Below are 24,468 nucleotides of genomic sequence, written 5' to 3' on the forward strand. Positions count from 1 at the left end.
AGGTTACTGTCTACGTAAGCTCCCAAATCCCAAACAACAGGGTCAGCTCTCAGGAGCATATTGTTAATGTGATAGTTCCCTGGGATAGATGACTTCCCAAAGAATATAATAATGCATTTTTTGGCATTTAGTTTCAGTCCACGATTTTGGCACCAGTTATTTACTTATTTGGGACAAACCTTTCTGCAGGATGACAAAGTCATTTGGGGATTCAATGACTGCTCATAGCTTGCACAAACCTAATCAGCCAAGGCCCTTTGGTATTGGCTTTTACTTGAACAAAAAATGATATACTAAACAGGAGAGGTCCCAGCAGAAAACTCTTGGGGGGAACTCCACTGGTGCCTGGTCTTTTTGTGGCAGTAACTTCCCCTGTTATGATTTTCTGCATCCTATTTGTGAGAAAGTTGGCAATCCAGAGTGTGACATAGGGGTTTATTCAGCTTTTCTACTATGCCTGAGTTGTGAATTGTGTCAAAAGCTTTTGCCAGGTGTAAGTATATGATGGTGTGTACCAGTTTGCCTTCATCCACTGCTTTGGTGACCTTTGCAGAAACTCCACTGGGTAGATTAAGCATGACCTGCCCTTGACGAATCCAAACTGAGTGGGTCTAGTGTTTCAAGATTCCCTATTTCCTGGCTGATTAGACCTATGATAGGTCTTTACATGGCTTTGCATATGAGGCTGGACAGACTTCTAAAACTGTCAAAAAGGTTAAAAAGGTCCTCAGTTTGTAAAATTGCTCGTTTGCTTACCAAAAATGTTAGAATTTTCCTTTGTAAGGGATTGCGGGTTTATATTACCTTACAGAAAAACCTAGTCAGCGAACACTTGTTCACCTACCAATAAATAGTGAACTCTCACGTCTTCAAACAGCCACTTCATTGAATTTTTTCCTAGGGGAAAAAAATCGCTTGGTCATTGTCATGAATTTGCCCTTTTCTCCACTGTAGTGCGATCTCAAAGTTGGTATATTTAGTTGGGGGGTGGAGGTGGGATGAAACCTCCCCACTTTGAAAGATTTGAAATATTGGCTCATTTTCAGTTGGGCAAGCAATTTTTTCCCCCCAAGAAAAAATTTGCTGAAGTGGCCGTTCAAAGACGTGAGAGTTTGCTGTTTATTGGTCGACGAATAAGTGTTTGCTGACTAGGTTTTTCGATAAGGTAATATAGACCCAGGGATTCCTACGTCTTACACTAGAATATGGCAGCTCTCTACTTACTACTAATGTAACTGGCAACATACAAACGTTACAAGCAATGGAGAACAGAGCTGACATATTTATGGTCAGTCTACACAAGCTGAACAATGTGCCCAGCTACCAGTGGCATACCATTTTAATACCTTAATTAGCACCCTGATATACAAACTTATTTTTTTTCTGAAGCATTGTCTTTTTCTCTCATCTTTTTTCTTTCAAATCATTTTAATAACTGTGTTACTCCACATTTTTTTCTTTTTTTAGCATGTTCTCTGCTTTTGACCCAAGAATATGGTTTGTCATCCTTGATTCTCTTATATTTCGTCAACCCTTGCCAAACTTCTGACAGCACTTAGGTCTTCCTCACAAAACACAATGCTATTTGTTCATGTGCAAGCATTACCAGTGAACAGCATTAATTAATATCTCTGTTGTCTCAGGGCCCCTGCTTGATCACATAAACATAACATTAGGTTGAACTACTCTTGCTCAGGCTGCTGTGCTACTGGCTCCTGTTAAGGTTTATGTGTGTTGCACTTGCTAGTATTGTGTTTTCTGTGCACACTTTACTATGACAACAGTCATTAAATTTGCATACTGATTACTTTTGTTGCCAACATTCTGTAACAAGGTTATAGCTGAAATGGAGCTTCCACAAGCCTAGTCCTCCTTCACAAACAATAGGCCTATTTAGCCACTTGGTTACTCAGTTTGCACCTTTCCCTTTAAAACAAAAACATGCACATTTTAATGTATTCTGGTTGATAACCTTAGCAAATATAAGAAAATACTGACTAGTATGACAAAAAAAATGTTTCTTTAAAAACTGATAATTTCTGACATTTTAAATATCACAGCAAAACAAACTCTTGATAAGTGCAAGCTTTTGAGATAACTGCATATCCTTCCCCAGGATTTATGTACTTAAACATGTCATGGTGCAACTTTACATATATATTCAAATGTATAAGTGTGGAGCTTTTTTCCACAGGCCTCCACTGAAAATGGGTTATGTGACCCAGTCAGACTATCCTGGTCAACAGATGTCAAATAAATAAAATAAGTGCACACCATTCTGAGTGAACAGACAACACAGACATAATTCACACCTTCTTCCTCCTAATTTTAGTTTTTCTTCTGATATTCTTGCAGCTTTAAATACTGACAAGGATTCATACAGGTTACCACAAAGTGTGACTTCATGTACACTTAGTGTAATCTTTCTGAGTGACTAGAAAGCACAAAAAACATGATACAAGAATGTTCTTGAATACATATCGTGTACACTTGGCGTAGACTTTATTGAATCTGGCCCTTCTTGTGTTTAGTGCCATTAGACCATGTAGTGTAAATGTATATGACTGTGAGTGTGTATGCATCTTATACTAAAAGTTTTATATTAAAATCTGGAAGCTTTACAGAGAAATGACCCTTTGAAATTACATTCAAGTTAGCATCAGAATAGTGATTAAAAATTCTAAAAACTCTTTCTCAAAACATTAAATTTAAAACATATCTATTAGATCTATACAGGGTAACAAATGCAAAAACTACCAAAAAATCTGAACATATACTGTTATGTCAGGTCTAAAAAGTCTCTATATTCTTTCTGAAAGTGAGATTTTCACTACTTCCAAATGAAGTAGCATAAACATTACACTAAAGCAATGTTGTTTTTATTTGATTTCAAAATGTTGCTGCTGCCACTGTCTCTGAAGTTAAAAGTTCCGTCTAAAAACACTTTGCAAACAAGTATTCTGATTTATTTCCCTTAATAACTTTATATGTCAAAACATTTTGGAGATGTAGGTAAAAAGGAGCCAGGAATATGGCACATCCTTCATTAAAGTAAGCTTAAAAGAGTTGTAACATTAAAAAGTGTCATTAATCTTTACGGATACAGGCATAAAGATCGTACATTCCTTACCAACAACAGTTCCAGGCAATAACACAGCTACACTCATTAGGATGGAGCCTACCCAGTACAGGCCCATTGTTCTGTAGCTCTCCCTGCCAAGAAAAATAAGTGAAACAATTTCATGCTTTCATCTCCAGGGGAACATAACATGCATTAACTCTACAATGAACAAAGCAAATAATTTACAATCAGTAAGTTAAATACTTTGATGTGTACAGAGGAGCCAATTCAAAATTTTCGTACACTGAATTCTGTGTGAAATAGAAGCCTCAATGGTTCTTGACACTAGCAAAGATGACAGCAAAAAAGGTAAATAAAACTGACAAACAACCTTCAGTATACATGTACACCAATGCTTCGTTTTTTTATCATAATTGCATACATCTCTATTCTAACAAGTATGCCAATTCTTAGCAATCTGAAAAAATCACAATCATCTAAGATATTTTATTTTACTTGCTCAGTGTAACTACATACAGTTTTGGTATGACATATCAAACTACTTTCCTAAACAGAGGTTTTATCACCAGTGTCACTCACTTCCTGCAACTGACATTCATGATTCCTACTGCAACAGCTTTTTCATATGACAAGCAAAGGCTTTTTATACAAATGAAAGAAAAATTAATATGTAACAGACTAAGAAATACATAAACTACATGCATGAAAACAGCACTAGTAATTCAGTTAAGACTTCAACATGAAAATGTATATATTCTGCCAGCCACATCTTCATTCTAGATGCTGTCAGCAAGGAATTCAACATTATGAAATGTTCGTTGCTGCTTGACATGACATACAGGAAGACATGGTTAATACTTGCCCATTACACTGAAAAACTGGTTTCCTGCATTTCAAAGTCAAGTTACTGCCCCTGCTTCTGATGCAACTATTCCAAGTAACACCAAGGTAAATTCTTTAAGGCAGAACACTTACTGCTAGGGGAATCTATGCAATGGAATAAGGTTTTCAAAGAACTCAAATGACACCATGCACCACTCAGACTGTACAATGGAACTTTTTAGAAATGTTCTGCTACAGAAAGAGCAAGTACACTCATAGGTTCATAGGTGTTTACTAGGCTAACCACCAAAAGGGCTTTTTTAGCTTAGCCCATGCATCACAAATCTCTGACAAGTTCTAGTACCCGTGATAAGTGTAAGCAGGGCCTTGGGAGGAGAAACATTTATAAGCAGGGGGCCTGTAAGATGTACCATTTACAGGCTGCCTGTGTCCATTAGATACATAGATGGCAAACCAAGGATGAATTTCCCGTTTCCCATCCAACTGTCCAAGTTACACTTGAATTTGGTTAGGGAGAAACTCTGTTTCACATGGATGGGGAGCCTGTTCCAGAGAAGGGGTAGTCTTTGGGATACATACCAGTCTCTATACCAGGTCCTATTTATATCACAGGCAAGGTTTACATTTTCAGAATGGATAATTCTGATGCTGTTTGTTTTGTGGATATGCAGGATTTCCACCAGAGTAGGGTCTGACAACACCATGTATTGCCAGACAGGCATAGGTCTCCACTCAACAGCCTGTAGGAGACAGAACATAGGGATAGGGCCTTGAGGTGGTTTGCATAGGGCATGCTACTTATACCCTGTATTCTTTTAGTAAGGAACCTCTGCAGACGTTCAGTTGCTGGATATGGCTGGTTAGGTACATACCAAAGGGGGCAATGGACTCATTGACAGGTCTGATGAATGCAGAATACAAATGAAGAATGACTTCCTTCAATCTAGATAACACACCTGTGTTTACAAGCTGCACAACACACAATGATTTCCTCACTACTGTAGACATGTGATGGTCAAAGGCTAGATTACTGTCTGTGTTTCTCCAAGTCCCTTACTACTGGGACAACTCTTAGGGGTGTGTTGTCAATATGATAGCTACCAGAGCTAGATAACTTCCTGAAGGATACTACTATGCATTTCTTGGCATTTAGTTTTAGTCCATGGCTCTGACACCAGTTGTCTGTATCAGCCCTTCCTGGAGAGCATTTGTGTTAGTGGGTGATTCAAGGACAGCTCCTAATTTGTAATCATCTGCAAATTTATTTAGCCAGAGGCCAATGACACTGGCCTTGACTTCACAGAAGTAAATGCCAAAAAGGAGTGGTTCCCAAGACCAGTCCCTGAGGGACTCCGCTTAAGACTAGCCTCTTTGTAGAAGTGGACTCCTCATTTCTAACTTCCTGGGTCCTGTCTGTGAGCCAGCTGGCTATCCACCAGGTGACATAAGGGTTTGTACCAAACCTCTTAAGTATGTCAACCAAACCCCAAGTGGAATATAAGTGGAGTATTGTGTCAATTACCTTGGTCAGGTCAAGGAAAGTAGTATGAATCATTTTTCCCCTCATAAATTGCTTTGGTGACCTTCTCAAAGAAGTCCACAGGTTAGGCAGGCATGACCTGCACTTGATGAAACCAAACTGGGTTGGGTCCAGTGTCCAGAGGTTTCCTGTGTCATTATTGATAATTTCCATGATAATTCTTTCCAGCTTTGCATATGAGCCTAATGAAACTTATGGGTTTACAGTTTCCAGAGTCTGTAGAAGGTCCACCTTTCTATACAGGGATGACTGTTGTTGTTCTCCATTCATGAAGGTACTAACCACAGCAGCAGATCTTCAAGGAAAAGACTGGGAAGCAGCATTTATCATCACAATGGGGTCACATTCTGCTGTATTCTTGCCTGATAGTTAATATAACTGCTATGCAAAAAGCACACCATAACTACATATAAACAACAGCTCTCAAGATATGCCATACCACTAAATCATAGTGTAGTTCTTGTTTGTGTAAAGACTACACAACTTCCACAAGGTTTACTCTATTTTGATTTGTTAGATTTCTTGTGGCATGTGCACATATCATAAATGTTAAGCCTAAAATGATGGGCAACCATCATTTATATGATACATGCATCCTCTTGCCCTTCTTTTTCACCGTGCAATATATTTAAGTGGACTACCTTCCTTTCACTTGGTGAGGCAGAGAAAGATTCAATAGTAACTGTTGCTCACCTTAGGAACTCAAGTAGTTACCTTTGTACTCCTCAACTGTGCTGCTCAATATTACTACATTTTAATCTGTAGGATACCATATGCTTCACCTACAAAGGATCAAGAGTCATTATTAGTTAAAAATGCCACATTATTACACATCCCTTCACTGTGTGTTCACCACAAGTAACAGTGTTGCTTCTTTTTGCCACCTGACTATTAAGGGAGGGAGCTGTGTCTGTAGTGGTGTTAGCAGGTCATTATTTTAAGGTCTTCCATTAAGTGCCACATGTGATGTGTTCTCTGTGCATTTCCACAGGTGAATTAAATAAGGCTGCTTTGGATAAAGAATTCTTTACAAAAATAAATTCAACTTTGACAAGAAATATTGGGAAATAATTTCAGCTGACCTGAATGAACATCCTATTTTAGGCAGTACACTTCTTGTGCATTAGTGTAGAGTCAAGCAATGTGCAGTTAGACTTACTGTCCACTTTTGCCATCAACCAAACGTGGTATAATGTATATGAAATTGTTACTCTAACAGCTTACTGTATAAAGTGGGATATGTATATTAAAATGCTAACTGGAAGGTCACAGAAAATTGCATGTCAAACTGTACATTTTGCTTCATGACAACTAAGTGACTACACATTCTTCAGCGAATGTTTATTTTAGCTGCCATTCACTCACCAGACTTAACACAATTATGTTAAATATAAAAATAATATAGATGACTACGCCTAGCTCTCTGATGAAAACTAACTTGCTATGCATTTAGATATCAATGTCAAGAAATTTTCCTGAAGAAGCAAATATTAACATCCAGGCCAAAATCACAACTAGTTATGATCGCTGAAACATGATCACAGCTCTTTGCGAGCACTGAGAGCTTTAGCTACCCCAATGTGCAATTGCTTACAGGAAAAATGTCTGTAGAAGCAAAAAGCTAGCATTTTACAGCATTGAAAGACGTGAAACATTTAGCTCTGTTATGCAAACAGTGGCCAGAAGCCATTTCTCTGATGATAGAATGGCTTTAAAAGCTGTTAAACACTTTACTCTGCTACACTTCTGCTTCTTTTTTTCTTTTGTGACAACCAAGTGCTTTACAGCTTTAAAAAATGTTTTACCTTCAACACATTTCGGCACTTGTAAGCTCTAGTTTTATACTAGAGAGTTAAAAGGTGTCAATTTCCATGGTGAGAATAATAAAATTGGATGCCATGGAATAATAATTTGGAAAAAAAATGCTTTTGACATGGTTTGTCCTTTCTTCTCACTTTCAAAAGAAATGAAACGGTAATCTGATGCTCTAAAGTCTTTTGTCCTATGAATGTAGTTCTTCAGCTTCCTGTGGACATCCATATTTTTAGTTCAAAAAAGAACACAGGGAGATGAATGGAGTGATTTAAAGTAAATTCTGAAACTCATTTGGCATGAAAAGGTAGCTCTTACGTATATCCTGTCCCTGTGAAAGGTAAGAAGAGGTTTTGTTGCCATGAGAGCTTGCAAATCATACACTTTCCTAGATGAAGTCAGAAACAGTAAGCAAAACTGTTTTCCAAGTTAAAGAACTTTAAATCAGCCCAATGGGCTGGTTCAAAAGGTAAGAGAGTAAGTTTTTCTCAGGAAAAAATAAGATCCCAAGGAGGAACCACCTATTTTTTAGGTGGTTGAATGTGTTGTACCACTTTCAAAAATTGTTACACCGGAGATAAAGAGGAAATGGGAACCTCAAGGCAGAAAAGAAAAAACAATGAAAAGATGAATCTTAATAGACAAATAGGAAAGGCTAGATTTGAGCAATTCACACAGATACTCAGGGAAACAAGAGGAGCTTCAGCCTTGAAAAGTTCCATTTTGTGACACCAACTAGAGAATTTTTTTCATTTAGCCAAATAGGAATTTCTAGCAGCCTTAGCCTCCTTTAATACCTGTTGCACAGCCTCAGAAAAGAGGGGCCTCAATGTAATCATAATTATATCATCTGCTTAGTCAAATGTAGTTTCTGTAGGTTGTGATGAATCAGAGATTCCTTGTTCTGTGTGAGTAAATCCATTGCGTGTGGAATTTTGCGGAAACTGCTACTAGTCACTTTCATGAGAAAGGAGGACTAACATTGTCTGGGACAAACGGAGGTTACCAAGACTTTTTTGAGATAATCTACTTGGATCTTTAAAAAAGTGTGTGTGGGGGAGAGAATGAAGGAACATTCCAGTTCACAGGAAAGAAAAGGCATCTGTCTTCCATTCCTTTCTGCAGACAATCCTGGAGCAGAATTTTTTTTTATTTGTCTGTTGAAGATGGAGGCAAACAGATCTATTTGGGTAATTCATCACCGATTAATAATATCCTGAAAGACTCAAGGGTGTAATTTCCATTTGTGGGTGTCTGCCATGGATCTGCACAGAGTATCTGCCACAGTATTCTGTTCTGACAGAATATAAACAGCCTCAAGGGAGAGATTGGTTGAGATGAGAATTCTCAAGCTACTGTGGCTACTCTGCAGAGTGAGTAGGATCTGGCCCCCCTTGTTTATATACCATATCACTGTGGCATGTTGTGATCATCAAAAGAGATACTTGAATCCACAAATAGTTCAAGGTCCATAAAGCATTTATCATTACCACCATTTTTTGTTGATTTATATATTTATTTCTTGAAAAGGTCCAAAAGACCTTGTACTTTGATTTCCTTGGATACACCCCACCCCAAACAAAAAACAAAGCATCCATGGTTCCAGACCAAGATGTGGCTGGGGGAATGGAAGACCTGAATTCAGATACAATTGGTCTGTCCACTAAATAAGTTCTTTATTTATTAAATCTTCATTTAAGACAAAGGCAAACATACATACAGAAAAGAAAACAAACCATATTAACATTTTTTCCATTTACATGCATTATACATCACATCTTTTCTTTCTTTGTAATTGTCATCAGTCCAACATTACATAAATGGCTGAATTCCTGCCTTTCCTTAAACATCAGTCTTCCACCTCAACATTATTTTGTTCATACAATTTCCATTTATCTCCATGTAATTTGCTCCTTCCTTTTCTAAAGATCCCTCTTCCAGTTCTTTTATTTCTTTTATAATAGTCAATATTTCAAATACAGTTGTTTTAGACTTTGATTTACATTTCTAGTAATTTCTTGGCAGCCAACAGAATTAAACTGGATAAGGCCTTACTATGTTTAGGCAATTCAGATCCAGTGCCCCAGCTGAAAAAAAACATCCTTTTCTTAGTTACAGACATTTGCTCACCAAATATTTCATATATATATTTTTTAAAAAGTAACCTTTTACTAAGTACGGTTTCTTCCATTTTTCTCGGCAATCAGTAACTACTGCAAGAGAAAATTTCAGGATTTTGGAAAGAATGGCCTCCACTGTTCTAATGATCCCACTGGACAGATTACACATGAGAACATTTCAATGGTTTCTCAGATATCTGTGGAAGCAGCACTCTATGTCTTTTCAAATCCCTCTGCTGAACTTTGTCAGTAAAGAACTTCTTTAACTGCAGGTCAGGGAGATTGCCTTCACTAGCAGGTACTGACATCAGAGCATAGGCAAAAAGAAATGGATAAGGGAGTCTCAAGTGAAAGATCTGCTCTTGTACAATTTTTAGTTGAATCTTGAAGCTAAAGATAAAGGGATAATTAATAGGATATGTAAAATATTTTATAACTACAAGAATCAATCAGAGGGCATTAGAAAAGACTGGGAGGAGAGACTGGAAAAACAATATACAAAGGAATAATGGAAGGACATGCGTACTAAAATCCAGAAGGTTTTGGATATTTGCTTAGAAGCATCTGGATAGGTATTCTTGTACCCAAAGTAGACTTCAAATAAATTTTCCTCGGGTAGATAGGAGATGTTGAAAGTGTCTCAGTGAAAAAAGAGGTAACTAGGAAGATGTTTTTTGGGAGTATAATGCGTTGGCAGATTTTAAGATTCCAAACTCTTGTCAGAAATGCTGGACTAGCAAATGGCTGCACCTAAGGAAATGATTCTTTTTTTGCTGGGACACAGGATCTAAATTCCCTAAACATGGTAAGGCCTTATTAAGTTTAATTATACTGGCTGTCAAAAAAACGAGTAGAAAAAAATGAAAATCAAAATCTAAACCAACTGAATTTGAAGTACTGAACATTGTAGAAGCGATAAAAGAACTGGAAGTGGGACCTTTAGAAAAGTAAAGAAGTAATTACATAGAAATAAATGGAATTTGCAGGAAAAACACAAGCAAAAAATAATGCTCAGGAGGAGGAGGAGGAATGAGGTTTAAGGGGAAGGCAGGAACTGAGCAATTATGTAATATTAGACTGAACAACAGTTGTCATACAGAAAGAAAACATGTACATAATGTACAATACATGTAAATGAAACAAGTTAATATGGTTTTCTTTCTTTTCTATTAATGTATGTATGACTAGGTCTTAAAGACAATTTAGTACGTGTTTTTTTTTTTTTTTTTTTAATATTAAGAGCTATGCCCTTCCTGGCCACAATGGCTGAAGATGATGAGTTCTGGTCTTCCTTCTCTGATTTTTGTAATGAAGTACAGAATTAGTGGGAAAGGCACAATGGAGTACAGCATGATCCCATAGCACAGAATGGATGCATCCATCCCTACGTCCATGTTTTTCTGCCTCAATGAACAGAAGAGGGAAAGACTGCATTCTTCTGTGAGTCCTACTTTTGTAAACGTCTGACTAGGCATAGCTTAAGAATCCTTAGTTCAAAGAGAGGTCTGAAGACCCAGATGAAAGCATCCACCATCTTGTTTACTTCTCCTGATGTGAGAACCATTGACAGAAGAAAGCCTGTTCATGGTCCAGTGCAACATGAGCACTGATTTTCTGCCCACTGCTTATTTGGATACCATATGAGGGAGTAGGATGTCTGACAGAATGTAGTGAGGTCTTCGAAGCACCTGCTACTCATAAGCACTAAAAAATTCCAAATGGTTGATTTACAGTTTCTCCTTCCATGGAATCATACTGCTTGCACCATGGAGTAAGCCTCCAAGTCCACTACTGAAGCACCATCTTCAAGATCTGCAAAAGGTTTGGCTGTGAGAAAGGAAAATCCACCACATTGATAGGGATGGTCCACCAACACATGGCCTTACAGTAAGGGTATAACAGCAACAATAGGCCCATCACCACATGGTGACTCTGAACTCTTCAACAACTCTCTGCCAAGTGCAGCACTCACACCCTGAGATATTCAGAGGGAACAACAACAATCATGGTCTCCAGGAGGCCCAGTAGCAGCTGCACAGTTCAAGCAAGAACCTTATACTGTGCAATCACCCAGGAGGCTAAGGCCAAGTCTCCCTGAGCCCTTTCTAATGGCAGGAATGACTAGCTCTAGGGAAAATCCAAATCTACTGACTACTCGGATGGGCGTCAGGGAGCATTTTCTCAAATTTATAGTGACTTATAGGAGACGCACCCAGCAAATGGTCTACCTTTAGGGAGTTCCTGTAGAGGGCTACAGAGTCAGTCTTTCAGGTACAGGAATACCAGCAGTCCCTTGTCACAATGCCAAACACCTCAAAGAACAAACTGTACCAATAAACTATGCAGCTTAAAAATCAAACTGATATATTTTGTTGCAAACATTTTAAACTAGGAGCATTATGAAATACAAGTAAGCGTAAGAGAATGATAATCTAATCAGTGCAACTTAAAGAATCTGGGGATTTATAAAAAAAAAAAAAAAAAAAAAAAAAAGGAAACACTTTACAAAGAAAATGCTGTCTGCAAAGAATGAACTGGAAAAATCTTGTCTGTAGATGCCGCATGCTGATGTGTGAAAAAGTATCCATCATACCTGGAAATACAATCCAGCCCCTCAGGGAGCAACGGCATGGTCCCCTGCAGGGAGACCATCCAGAGCCATATGCAGGAGAGGGATTGGCTAAAATCGCTGATGTCCACAGTGGCACAAAAATCATTTGTAGTACTTAGGACTAAGAAGTACTCGGAGTAGAACTCCTAGCCTCCTCCTGTGCAGGAAAAACTTCTGTGGCCTCTCTCAGCAGTACACTCTGGGCCAGTCCCAAATGTTCCATAGATGTGCACCCTGCCTGCTCATGCATCCCTTGCTGGAGGGCCTGGGACCTCTAGGACTTCTCAGAAGCTGAACAGGTCTAGAATTCATTTGTCACTCGTTATGATTATGCAAGCCATGGTGAATGCAGAGGACCATCTACCAACAGATAAGCAAACACTGCAGTCAGGACTCCAACAGGCCCATCAGGGGAGTTGATATCCTGGCTGATTTCAGCAAAACCAAAGTGGGCAAGATGATGATTAAAAGCCATTCAAATGCCGAGCAGACTTCTTAAATTCACAGGTTGATACTAAGCAAGCAGTCAAGCAAACCATTAAGTGTGTAACCAAATATGCCCTCCAAGTTACAGTGCGATTCAACAGTGTTCATCAGTTTTTACTTGAAGGGCTACTCAGGATACCCAGGGAGGATATTATGGCTGCCCATCCAAATTTCAAGATTAACTCTGAAAGCAGAGTACTGCTTTGTTTGACATGTACAGCGAGCACTTGCTTCCCAAGTGAGGAATGCATTGGGTTAAGTACCTATCTCTCAGAGTCTTATTTGTTGATGTAGGTTACGATACTTAGTATGGGTTGTTTCAAAAAGTACAGTTGTGTACACTTACCATAAATGTAGATGTTTGAGTGTATTCACTGTTGCAGTTATTACATTTGGGTAATTTGCTGGCAGGTTACCCTCAGTCGGCCTGATTAACAAAGTCTTGGGTCCTGCGTCGGTTGCTGTCCCTTCTTCCATGACGTCAGGTCGTCAGGGGTATAAAACATTCAGCCGATGCCATTACATCAGTTTTTCTTGCCCCAGATGTCAGGTTCCCCCCAAACGGGGAGCAAAATATATATAAGTATGTAATGCAAAACACAAAAAATACACCTCCAAACAAAAGCAAATACACCCAAAAAGGCTTTTAAGCATAGTAAAAGAAAGGAGAGGTATAGTAAGAGAAAAACAGGGGGATGGAGGGTGGGTAACCAGGATTGCAACAGTGAATACACTCGAACATCTACATTTATGGTAAGTGTACACAACTGTACTATGTTCTTCGTGTTTCACTGTTGCAGTCATTACATTTGGGTAGAATCCCAAAGCTATGGTTGGGAGGATGGAATTATACAGCATTAGGAGCAGCTATAAGGCCCTGCAGGACAGCAGTGGCAAAGCCAGCTCTGGATTTAGAGTAGAGAGGTAAATGGTAATGCTTGGTGAACGTATGAACTGAGCTCCAGGTAGCAGCTTCTAGAATGTCTCTGGTAGGAACCCCTCTGAGAAAGGCTGCAGAAGTAGATGCAGCCCTGGTGCAATGAGACCTGATTCCCCTGGGGATAGGTTTAACATGGTGCATATAGCAGAAATGAATACAATGGCTTATCCATTTGGAAATAGTCTGCTTTGAAATAACCTTTCCCTCTGCCCCTGCAGCAAATGCCACCAATAGTTGTTCAGATGTTCTTAGAGATTTTGTCCTGTTTAAGTAGAATCTAAGTTGTCTTTGTACATCCAATGAATGCAAAATCCGCTCACCCTTGTTCTGTGGATTGGGGAAGAAGGTTGGCAGATGAATGGTCTGATTAAGAGCCACATTGGATACCACCTTAGGCATGAAAGATGGATTAGTTCTGAGAGCCACCCTCTCCGGATGAAAAATAATGAAAGGCTCCACTGCCATAAGAGCCTGTAATTCTGAAATCCTTCCAGCTGAAGTGACTGCTAAAAGGAAAGCTGTTTTCCAGGAGAGAAATTTTAGGTCTGCAGTAGTAGCTGGCTCAAAAGGAGGGAGAGTGAGGTTTTCCAAAACAAAATTGAGATCCCATGCAGGAGTTAGTGCTCTCCTGGGAGGTCTTAAGTTTTTGGCCCCTCTGAGATACTGCTTTAGTAGAGGATGAGAGAAGAGGGGAGGTTCTGTGTTGTAATGAGCTGAAATGGCAGAGGCATGGATTTTTATGGAAGAAAAGGATAGGCCCTTGTGAAGCATCTCAGTTAAGTATTGCAGAATCTGAGGAATATTGGGCATTGCTGTGCTTATTCCTTGTGAATGGTTCCAGGCACAGAATCTTTTCCATTTGTCAGCATTAGATTTTCTAGTACTAGGTCTTCTAGCCTCCAAAATGACATCCATCAGCAACAGTGGTCCCTCTCCATAAAGGTGGTGCCTCAACGGATCCTGGAAACTATCGCCCCATAAGCCTGACTAGCTTGGTCTGCAAAGCTATGGAAAGGATCATCATGGACCTCATAAAAAGATATTGGGGACCTACAGACACTGGATCCTACCCAGTTCGGCTTTGTTAAGGGCAGATCCTGCCTCTTAAACCTGGTTGTTTTCTTTGAAACAGTCACCAAGGCCATTGACGAGGGGAAGGTGGTCCACACAGCCTACCTGGACCTCGCAAAAGCCTTCGATACAATACCCCACTCGGGCATTATAGATAAGCTCACCAGCTTAAATATAAACCCCTATGTCACTAGATGGATTGCAAACTGGCTCAAGGACAGAACCCACATGGTTAGAATTGCTGGAGCCATGTCAGACTCCAAACCAGTTACAAGTGGTGTCCCACAAGGCTCAGTCCTGGGACCTCTCTTGTTCAGTATATATTTCTCGGAGGTACAGGCCAACACGGAAGGACTGTGGCTGACGAAGTTCGCAGATGACTGCAAACTGGGCGCCATAATCGACTCTCCAGCCGACACAAGCATCCTCCAAAAGGGCCTCATAGAAACAGACAACTGGTGCCAGAGCCATGGCCTCAAGCTAAATGCCAAAAAGTGTATAGTCATTCCCTTTGGCAAAAACAATGTGCCCACAAATTACCACATAGGTGGTAATCCATTAAGTACAGAAGAAGTAATTAGGGACCTGGGGACCCAAGTTGATAGCAATCTCTCATTTGACAACCACGTGGCCAAAGTGGTTAGAAAAACATTTTATATAGCCCACCTAATCATGAAGGGATTCACATCTAGATCAGGGGAGGTCATCGTGCCTCTTTACTCATCCCTCATCAGGCCCATAATTGAGTACAATGCCCCTTTTGGGATGTACCTTACCAGACACCTGCAGCAACTGGAAAGACCCCAAAAGTACCTCACCAAGAGGATCAAAGGGCTCAAACAGATGCCATATGCTGCCCGGTTAAAGAAACTCCAGCTCTACTCAGTGGCATACCGCCTGTTCAGAGGCGATCTGTGCCTGACGATAAAGCCATGTACAACCCGAATTAATGGACATGCTGCACCTCAGAAAATCCAAATCCCATCGAGCTACGCTTGAGAGACTTGAACCTCAGCACTGAAATAAATAGGACATGCTGGAGGGACAGATTCATAACCCAGAGGCTCCCTTCACTCTGGAATAAAATCCCAGTCCAAGTTAGGCAGAGTCCCTCATTGACTCTCTTCAAGAGGAATCTTGATGAGTGGATGGGAGATCGTAGGTTTACCCCGGGTATCACTTCTGTGTCACTGTTAGACAGAGGCACAGTATACTAACCTTGAAAAAGGGCATAGCAAAATAAATTTAAAATGGGTGGCGAAAGCCAAACACATTCTGGCTAGGCTTATAAATGCCCTAGGGCAGATAGCCTAGTATGAACCTATCACTGGTTTGCTGAGGGATGCCAAGGGTGAAATTAGTTGATTACCCATGCTGCAAGATTCAAAGTTTGTAGCTGAGGGTGCAGAATTTGGTAGTTCTGCTGAGACAGTAGGTAAGGTGTCTGAGGCAGGTGCCACGGAGGAAGGTGTGACACATTGCGCAGGAGTGGGTACCAGTGTTGGCGAGGCCAGTCTGGAGCAATCAGAATCATTTTTGGTTTGTCCTGTTTGACTTTTAGCAGAACTTTGGAGGGCAGAGGCAGAGGGGGAAAAGCATAGACTGATGGGTTTTTCCAGCTGAATGATAGAGCATCCACCTTCCAAGCTTTTTTGTGATGAATTCTTGTGCAGAATTTGTCCAACTGATAGTTCTGGGGTGAGGTAAAAAGATCTATGTCTGGGTTCCCCCATTTGCGTGTCAACATGTTGAAAACTTGTGGCTCCAGTTTCCATTCGTCTGGGTCCATAAGCTTTCTGCTTAGTTCGTCTGCCAGAGTATTTAGCTTTCCTGGCAGGAATTGAGCTTGTAGTTGTATCTGATAGGTCAAGGCCGTGTTCCACAATGCCATGGCTAGTCTGCAAAGGGGGTAGGAATGTGTACCCCCCTGCTTGTTTATGTACCACATAACTGTGGTATTGTCTGTCTTTATCCGTAGTTGTCCTGGATGAAGGTAGTCCTTGAAGGCTGTCAGAGCATTCTGTACAGCTAGCATCTCTTTTTGATTGATATGTAGGTGCATTTGATTTGGGCTCCATTTGCCCTGAATGCACTTCCCTGCCAGATGAGCCCCCCAAGCATAGTCTGATGCATCTGTTAGGGTTTGGGCGGCAGGGGGTGTAGTAAATGGCAGTCCCTTGTTTTGGTGGCAAGCCTCTACCCACCATAGGAACTCCAGTTGCAGACAAGGTATAGTAGGAATCATTGTTTCCAGGCTGTGACAATGTTGACTCCATAAACTTTTTAAGTACCACTGAAGTTTCCTCATATGCAGTCTTGCATATGGAATTAGAAGAATGCAGGAGGCCATGTACCCCAAGGCCTGCAGAATTTGTCTTACAGATAGCAGGGTTTTTGAGGCCACCTGTTTGAAGTAAGTCATCAATTGAATTTGCTTTTCTGGCATAAGGTAAGCCATCTGGGCAGTTGTATTCAAGCTTGCACCCAGGAATGTAATTTTTTGAGAGGGTACCAGTTGTGATTTCTTTTTGTTTATTGTGTACCCTAGACAGGTTAGAACCCTTTTTACAAATGCCAGATGCTTTAGAAGAATGTCCTTGTTTTCTGCCTGAATTAGACAATCGTCCAGGTATGGATATATTTGAATATTTCTTTGCCTGCAAAATGCAATTACTGATGCCAGGCACTTTGTGAAGACTCTGGGCGCAGTAGATAAGCCAAAGTGCAGCGCAGAAAATTGGTAATGCAAGTAGCCTGCTTTGAAGCGGAGATATCTTCTGCAAGATTCCCTGATTGGGATATGCAGGTATGCCTCTTTTAAGTCTAGAGTTACCAACCAGGCATCTTTGCCTAGCATAGGTAGTAACTGTTGAAGAGTCAGCATCTTGAATTTTGGAATGTCCAGAAATGTGTTTAGAGTGGATAAGTCCACAACTGGACACCATGATTTGTCTTTTCTGGGTACCAGGAAAAGTCTGGAATAGAAACCTTGTCCTTTTTCCTCTTCTGGAACTTGTTGAATAGCCCCCATGTTCATGAGGGACAGAACTTGTTTCTGGGCCTCTGCCCACTGTTTGGGTGCAGTTCTGGCCATCCGTTTGGGATTGGCAACGTGTGGAAGTGAAATCTGTATCCTTGGATACTATATTTAAAACCAATTTGTCCTGGGTAATAAGTTTCCAGTTTCGTGCATGAAGTGCTAGTTTTCCCCCCAAAGGGGCGGCTAAGAGGTAAGTGCTTGGTGATTGTAGAGGGAAGTCATTGAGACTGTTTACCATAGGGAGGTGCCTTGTTGCTTCCAGATTTGGAGGTGGAAGCACCCCATTGTTTTGTTCTAAAAGTTCCTTGTGACTGAAAATCTGGAGCCTTTGGAATGTCTTGATTTGACTTGAGCGGCTGCACTGGAAAGGACCAGTTCTTAGCAGGCCAGTGCCTACTAAATCTTGGAGGTTGCACTTGAAAGAAATCTTTCACAGTTTGCATAGATTCAGCTTTATCTTCCATCTTTTTTAGCACTTCTTCAGCCTTATTACCAAAGAGACAGTCCTGTTGTAAAGGAACATCCAACAATTTTGCTTTAACATGGTCAGGCAAAGTTTGCTCTTTGAGCCAAGCATGCCTTCTTAACACAGATCCAGTTACAACAACCCTGCAAGAGGCCTCCAAAGAATCAAAACCACATTGCAAAGTATGTTTTCCAACTTGTTCAGCTGAATGCAATAAATCCTGCAATTCTTTGTTTTCCACACAGTCAGAGATTTAACATCATTTTCTGTTTAAGTAGCCCCATGATATGCTGTTGATATTTAAGCATATGAAATTGACAGTTTAAAGCCCTGATTGCCAAGGTTGCAGACGTGTAAACCTTCTTACCCCATCTATCCAGTGCCCTGGAATCTCTATCAGAGGGAGTAGGATTTTTGGCAGGAGATGACTTAATGCCCTTTGGACCCTGAGAAATGGTTTCAGGATCAGCAACAGGGTTCTTGAAAAGGAATTTATGGGAGTCAGGAACCCCGTAGTATCTGTCTGGCTTACAAGGAGCTGGAGGCAGAGAACCAGGAGTCATACTAGATTCTGAAAAAACATCATCAACAATGTCTAGAACAGGAGGTATAGCCAAAGGCATATGCTGAGGAAGTAGAAGAAAATCCCTAAGTCTCTTTTTAGATTAAGAGAAATCCTGACTTTCCCAGTGGAACTGTTCCTTTAAGGCATGTAAAGTTTCCCCAAATGAAAAATCCTCAGGGGGAGAGGCAGAAGGAATGGAATCCTCTGCATCAGAGTCCTCATAAGTAGGAATAGACAAATCATGTTCATTAGAAGAGTCAGAAGAAATAGAATCCTGTTCAGAATATTCATAATCAATGTCTTGCCTAGGCCTCTTAGCCATTTTGATCATTTGTCTTTTAGGCATAAAGGCCTGCACACATGGCCCAGGCGTCGTTTTTTTAGACATAGATTTAGATTTTGGCCTTAGTTTTGAAGATGGCATCGGTCTAATACACAAACCAGTAGGCCTGAAAACACCCACAGAAGCCTGTGCCTGCACAGTGGCTCCGGACCCATCTAAGGTAGAGACATCCGCGGGTTCCATAATTGAAGCATTTTGCGGCATACCGGACTCCGAATGGGTCTCAGTAGAGGCCTGCGAATCAGAAGTAGCGGGAGTCAGGGACTGCAAAAGTGCCTCACTGAGTACCGGTGAACCAGCGACTGGCTTAGGAGAAGCGTTGTTGTCGGTTTTGGACCTCGACGGTCTGTCTTCTTCTTTGCGTTTTTTAGGTATTCCGGTAGTCTGATTGCTAACTGACGACATTTCTGGATAGTTAAATCTTGAGCCAAAATATTTATAAGCAAAAATATACTGGCGTTTAATCGTGCGTTGATTAAATTTAGCACAAAACCGACAGCAAGGCACGTTGTGGTCAGGGCCTAGGTAAGGAATACAGTACAAATGAAAATCCTTATGAGGAATTTGCTTCCCACAAGTAATGCAATTATTAACTTTTACTGACATCGGTAAGGAGTAAGAAAAAGTTTCCCCAACAGGGTACTTAGCTTTTAGTTGAAGACTTCGGTTCTGAAACTCGAAAACGAAAATTTCAGGAGTCGGCCGACAGGCACTTGCGAACTGCTTCTGCTTCGGGCACCACACAGCAAGAAAAACTGATGTAATGGCGTCAGCTGCATGTTTTATACCCCTGACGTCATGGAAGAAGGGACAGCAACCGACTCAGGACCCAAGACTTTGTTAATCAGGCCGACTGAGGGCAACTTGCCAGCAGATTACCCAAATGTAATGACTGCAACAGTGAAACACGAAGAACATCCTCTTGATTATGCAAGATGAAGAAGGTTAAACTGATTTGGGTCACTCGTGGCTCAAAAAGCCAAGGCAAAGGTAACCACGAAAGAGCCTGTAGGAGACTGAGTGCAAGGAGGGAACTTTCCAGACCATCCATACAAATATGGAACCTGAGACAAGTGATCTTTTTAGTTAAGAACATCCGTGGCTTCCCAAGTTGAACAATATGCTAAAAAGAACACTTGCCAAAAAGAAAATTATATTCAATGATGGGTTTTATGACGGATGAGCACACAGCGTCTAAGACTTCCTTAGCACTAGGAGAGACGCCTTTGGAATTTAATTGGTCCAGACAGAAGGATTTCTGAACTATTGTGGACATGATAAATGATGCTGAGTTGTCAACAAAGGTTTTTTTTTAGTCCTTCGTGTTATTGTTTTGTAGAGGTGTGTTGTTTACAGGACAAAAGGTGGGAAAACATTGCTTACTAACTAGAATCCCAAAACATTTCTTAGATGAGCTGACAGTTGCAACCTGTTTGTAGTCTTCAGCTAACTTGGATAACCAGATTGGAACAGAGTAGATATTATAGAAACAGTGAAAGTAACTTTATTGTCATACAGATCGATACAGAGGAAAAAGTGCACATCACTGCACGAAACATTGATACTCAGGCTCATACCATAAGAATGACAGTATACAGAAGGAAGAAATTAAATTAATACAAGTTTAAATAGTAAAATTAAAAATCAAAATACAATACTAAAAATAAAGTAAAAAAAAAATTAAAGCTTTTTTACAGCAGAAACAAAACAAATAAAACAGGAACAGACTCAGTAGAAATATAACAAAAAACAGTACTATAAATAAATAAGAGGCACACAGGTAAAACGTACCCACCACCAATAAATGTCATAAACTTACAGTTTTCATAGTGCAGATAGATATGTACAAAGTGAGCTATGCAGAGAGCTATGTAAATAACAATGACATATTGCACATAAATAACGTTTAACAGGTTAGGTTATGGACTTGTTGTTCAGCAGTCTGACAGCATATGGGAAAAAGCTCTTATGGAATCTGGATGTCCTGCATGCAATGCTTCTTTAGTACTTCTTTGTTGGCAGGAGTTTAAACAGTCCAAAAGCCTGACAGTGTATATCCCTCAATACTTTTCAGACTCTACCATAGCATCTGTTTGAATTTATGTCCTGTAGATGCTAAAAAAAGAGGAGACTCAGTCAGTACTGAACCCTGGGGAACATCGCTGGCAATATTTTACATTCAGTGTAAGCTCTTGCAACTTTCACTACATGGGTTATGTTGGCCAACCGACAACATAGCGATTTAGATTAATTTCAGTAAACTTAAAAATAATAATTTCAAGGGGGATTATTTGGAAAGTCAAGAGTTCTAGTATGGCTGCACACTGATCAATTGGTTGACTTGAGCTCTCGTAGTGTGAAAATTGAAAAATTGTTAAAAAAAAAAAAAAAAAAAAGTAAAAGGTATCAATTTGGGGAAAATGTAGTTGCTGGCTACTAGTTACACCACATGGATGTCAATGCTATGATGTACAAAGATAAAGTCCTGACTACAACCTTAATGACCCAAGTTGTTAAGGCTTAAGGGACTGAGATGCTGGTATGAAGGACAGTCACGTAGACACTCCCTTCAATGATCCCTGGTGAAAACTAGGGATATTGCTGAAATGGGGTGTGATCCAAAGAAGGGAAAGGGTAGTGGAACTGGTTGAGCTGCTGTGAAGGTGAGGAGATGTACTGTATGTACCCACTGTATGCCTGTTCCTTGGACACACCACATTTTTACAAGGGGGGGGGTAACATTAGGCCCATTACATAGAAAAAAAAATATCCAAAAGACAGATGGCAAGACAAGATATAAGATATAAAAGTATGAGTTATAAATCAAGTTGTTGCTGCACATATATCAATGACCGGTATTCTTTTTGCAAATGCTGTTGAAGCTGCCATTGCTCTGGTACAGTGAGCCTTAGGTTTAGAATGTAAGGACAGTCCTTTCATCTTATAAACAAAGAAATGTATTTTATTTATACACATATAGAGAGAGAGAGATCTAAGTAGATAAAGATATGGATATATATATATATATATATATATATATATATATATATATATATATATATACGTATGTATACAGCCACGGTGGTGCAGCGGTAGCATTGTTGCCTCAGAGCAAGAGGTTCTCCCGTTCGATTCTCAGCTGGAGTGCGGGTAGTGCCTTCTGTGTGGAGTCTGCATGTTCTCCCCCGGTTGGGTGGCATTCGAAAGACATGCGTAAATGGGCATGCCTTCGTTGAAGGTTGGACGTCGAGCTGGCACCTCGGCGTTGGTGAAAATCTACTGCCAATCATTAGCGGACCGGAGTTCCGCTGTGGCAACCCCTAACCAGGAAAAAGCCGAAAGACAACAACAACATGTATGTATATGTATATATATATAGAGAGGGAGAGAGAGATATGATGGTAATAACTGACACAAAAGGAGATACTAGCATCACAGCTATCTGGAATTTTGTAAATATTTATGCCATTTGTGAATATCAACATGATTCAAATAATATGTTTGTGTTACAAATGTATTAGAGCAGTATGTCATACAAGATGGTTCGTACAACCGTGTGCTGAAGAGGTATTTTACAAAGTGCTGGTTGAAATGTATCCACAGTGTACCCTACTGGGACAGAACAGAAATGTACATACACTAGTGTAACTGTTTAAATGTATGTATTTTAAAATGGGAAACTGCAATACAGGAGGTTACCTTGCAAAACTTCAGAAAAATAGCTGAAATTAAATTACTTTATGACTAGACCACAGAAAATATGTTGTCTTTCAGTTTCAGTCTTGGAAGTGTTTTATTACTTTATGACTTCCACCATTTGCCAAAGATCTGAAGAAAAGCTCTTGTCTATGTATTTTCACAGTTAGATGCTAAATACTGCCAGATTCCAGCAGTGGGGGGTTTCACCTGGGAAATACTCAGATATTAAGAAATTATGTCATTCTGCAAGCTATCCCAGCAGTAATATTTAATATACTCATTTGAGACGTCTCAGAGAGAGAGACAGCATTCTGCATTCTGTCTTGGACCTGACTGTGATGCCCCACCACTAGTCCAGTAATCAAAGAGCCTCAATCCTCACCACTGGCAACAGCTGGGGACATGCACACTGGGAGAATGACAAGCAGACACACAGTAAAGTGCAATTTTCCTTAAGAGCCCACAGAGACCACAGTCAGTCCGGGGCTGGTTTCTCCCTCTTTCTCCAAATCTCTAATAAGACTCTCCACTGGCACAGCTATAGGGTTGAGATCTCAGCTGAGCAACCAAGCCAAGACCTCCAGCATCATCTCTGTCCAACCAGTACTTCGTGTCCCTGCCCAAGTAGCTGACACACTTTGAGGTTTGATTTATATACACACACACACACACACACACACACACACACACACACACACACACACACACACACACACACACACACACACACACACCCACACCTGGAAAAGGCTGGCACAGGTTTACTAGCTATGACCCCTTCTGCCCAGACCTATAAGGTAGTTTTCACTGCCACCAGCCACTACTTACACACTTGGGACACACTTGTGGTGGGTCTTACTGGGGATCTAGAGAAAGAGGGAGAAACCAGACACGGACTGACTGTTGTCTTTGTGTGCTCTTAAGAGAAACTGCACTTGATGCACAGAGCTGCATCTGGAAATACTGTTTGTGTAACTTATCATCCTAATGTACATCCCCCACCAGTGCCAGTTGTGAGGACTGAGGCTCCTTGATTACCAGTCCAGTGGGGGGCCGTCACAATAATATAACAATAATCTTACGCATCTAAAATCCTATAAAGATCTATAGTAACATCAGTATAAAAAGAAGTTATGTACTTACCATAATGGTCCATCTATTTTCATTCTTCTTCAATTAATGGGATTGGATCCAATCCATGGATCTGACCTTGGCTGTTTTACTAGTTCGTACCTTCCAACAACCTCTCAAGCTCATTGCCTACCCATAATGCACCACCCATAACATCCCTCAGGTCTTGTTTGTAGCTTGACAAAAGTCTATAAAGGAAATGCCATAACTAGAGTTCAACATGAAGGCCATAGGTATGCTTGACATATCTTGTTCCTCCAGAAGTCAGTTATGAAAAAAGGTGGTAAGTGGTGGGTGGGAAGTTGAGGAAGAATGAAAATGGACAACACAGATGGAAAAGTATTGTAAGTACATAACGTCTTTATCTGATGTCGTCAATTTTGTCCCATTAATTGAGGAATAAATGAGAGTCCCCATCTACCCAATTTCCTGGGTGCACTCCAAAGAAGAATATTCCTGAGTATGGTTGAGCCAAAGGCTACTCTTCCCCTCGAGACCAAATCTAATTTGTAATGAGTGATAAAGGTATGAGGATTTGACCAACTTGCAGCCACACCTATATCATCCATAGAAGCTCTAGACTGTAATAAAGCAGAAGTTGCCATAGATCTAGTTGAATGAGCCTTTAATGGTTTTGGTAAGGGGAGACTCAATTTACAACAGATAAAAGAGATGCAGCCAGTCAGCCATCTAGCTAAAATACCCTTGTAACTGCTTTG

The 24,468-nt window shown here is 40.3% G+C and overlaps 1 protein-coding gene across 4 annotated transcripts in view; it reads right to left on the minus strand.

Moving 5' to 3' along the window:
* The window catches only part of TM6SF1 (transmembrane 6 superfamily member 1), a 1,348,214-nt gene that overhangs the window by 465,665 nt on the left and 858,081 nt on the right, over positions 1-24,468 (minus strand). For all 4 annotated transcript variants that reach the window (XM_044077795.1, XM_044077793.1, XM_044077792.1 and 1 more), the window contains exon 5: positions 3,131-3,213. In XM_044077795.1, coding sequence (XP_043933730.1) covers positions 3,131-3,213 — 83 coding nt within the window. The remainder of the gene's footprint in view (positions 1-3,130; positions 3,214-24,468) is intronic.

This window comes from Protopterus annectens, chromosome 7.part0 (genome assembly GCF_019279795.1).
Source record: "Protopterus annectens isolate FY-2018-M chromosome 7.part0, PAN1.0, whole genome shotgun sequence".
NCBI lineage: Eukaryota > Metazoa > Chordata > Ceratodontiformes > Protopteridae > Protopterus > Protopterus annectens.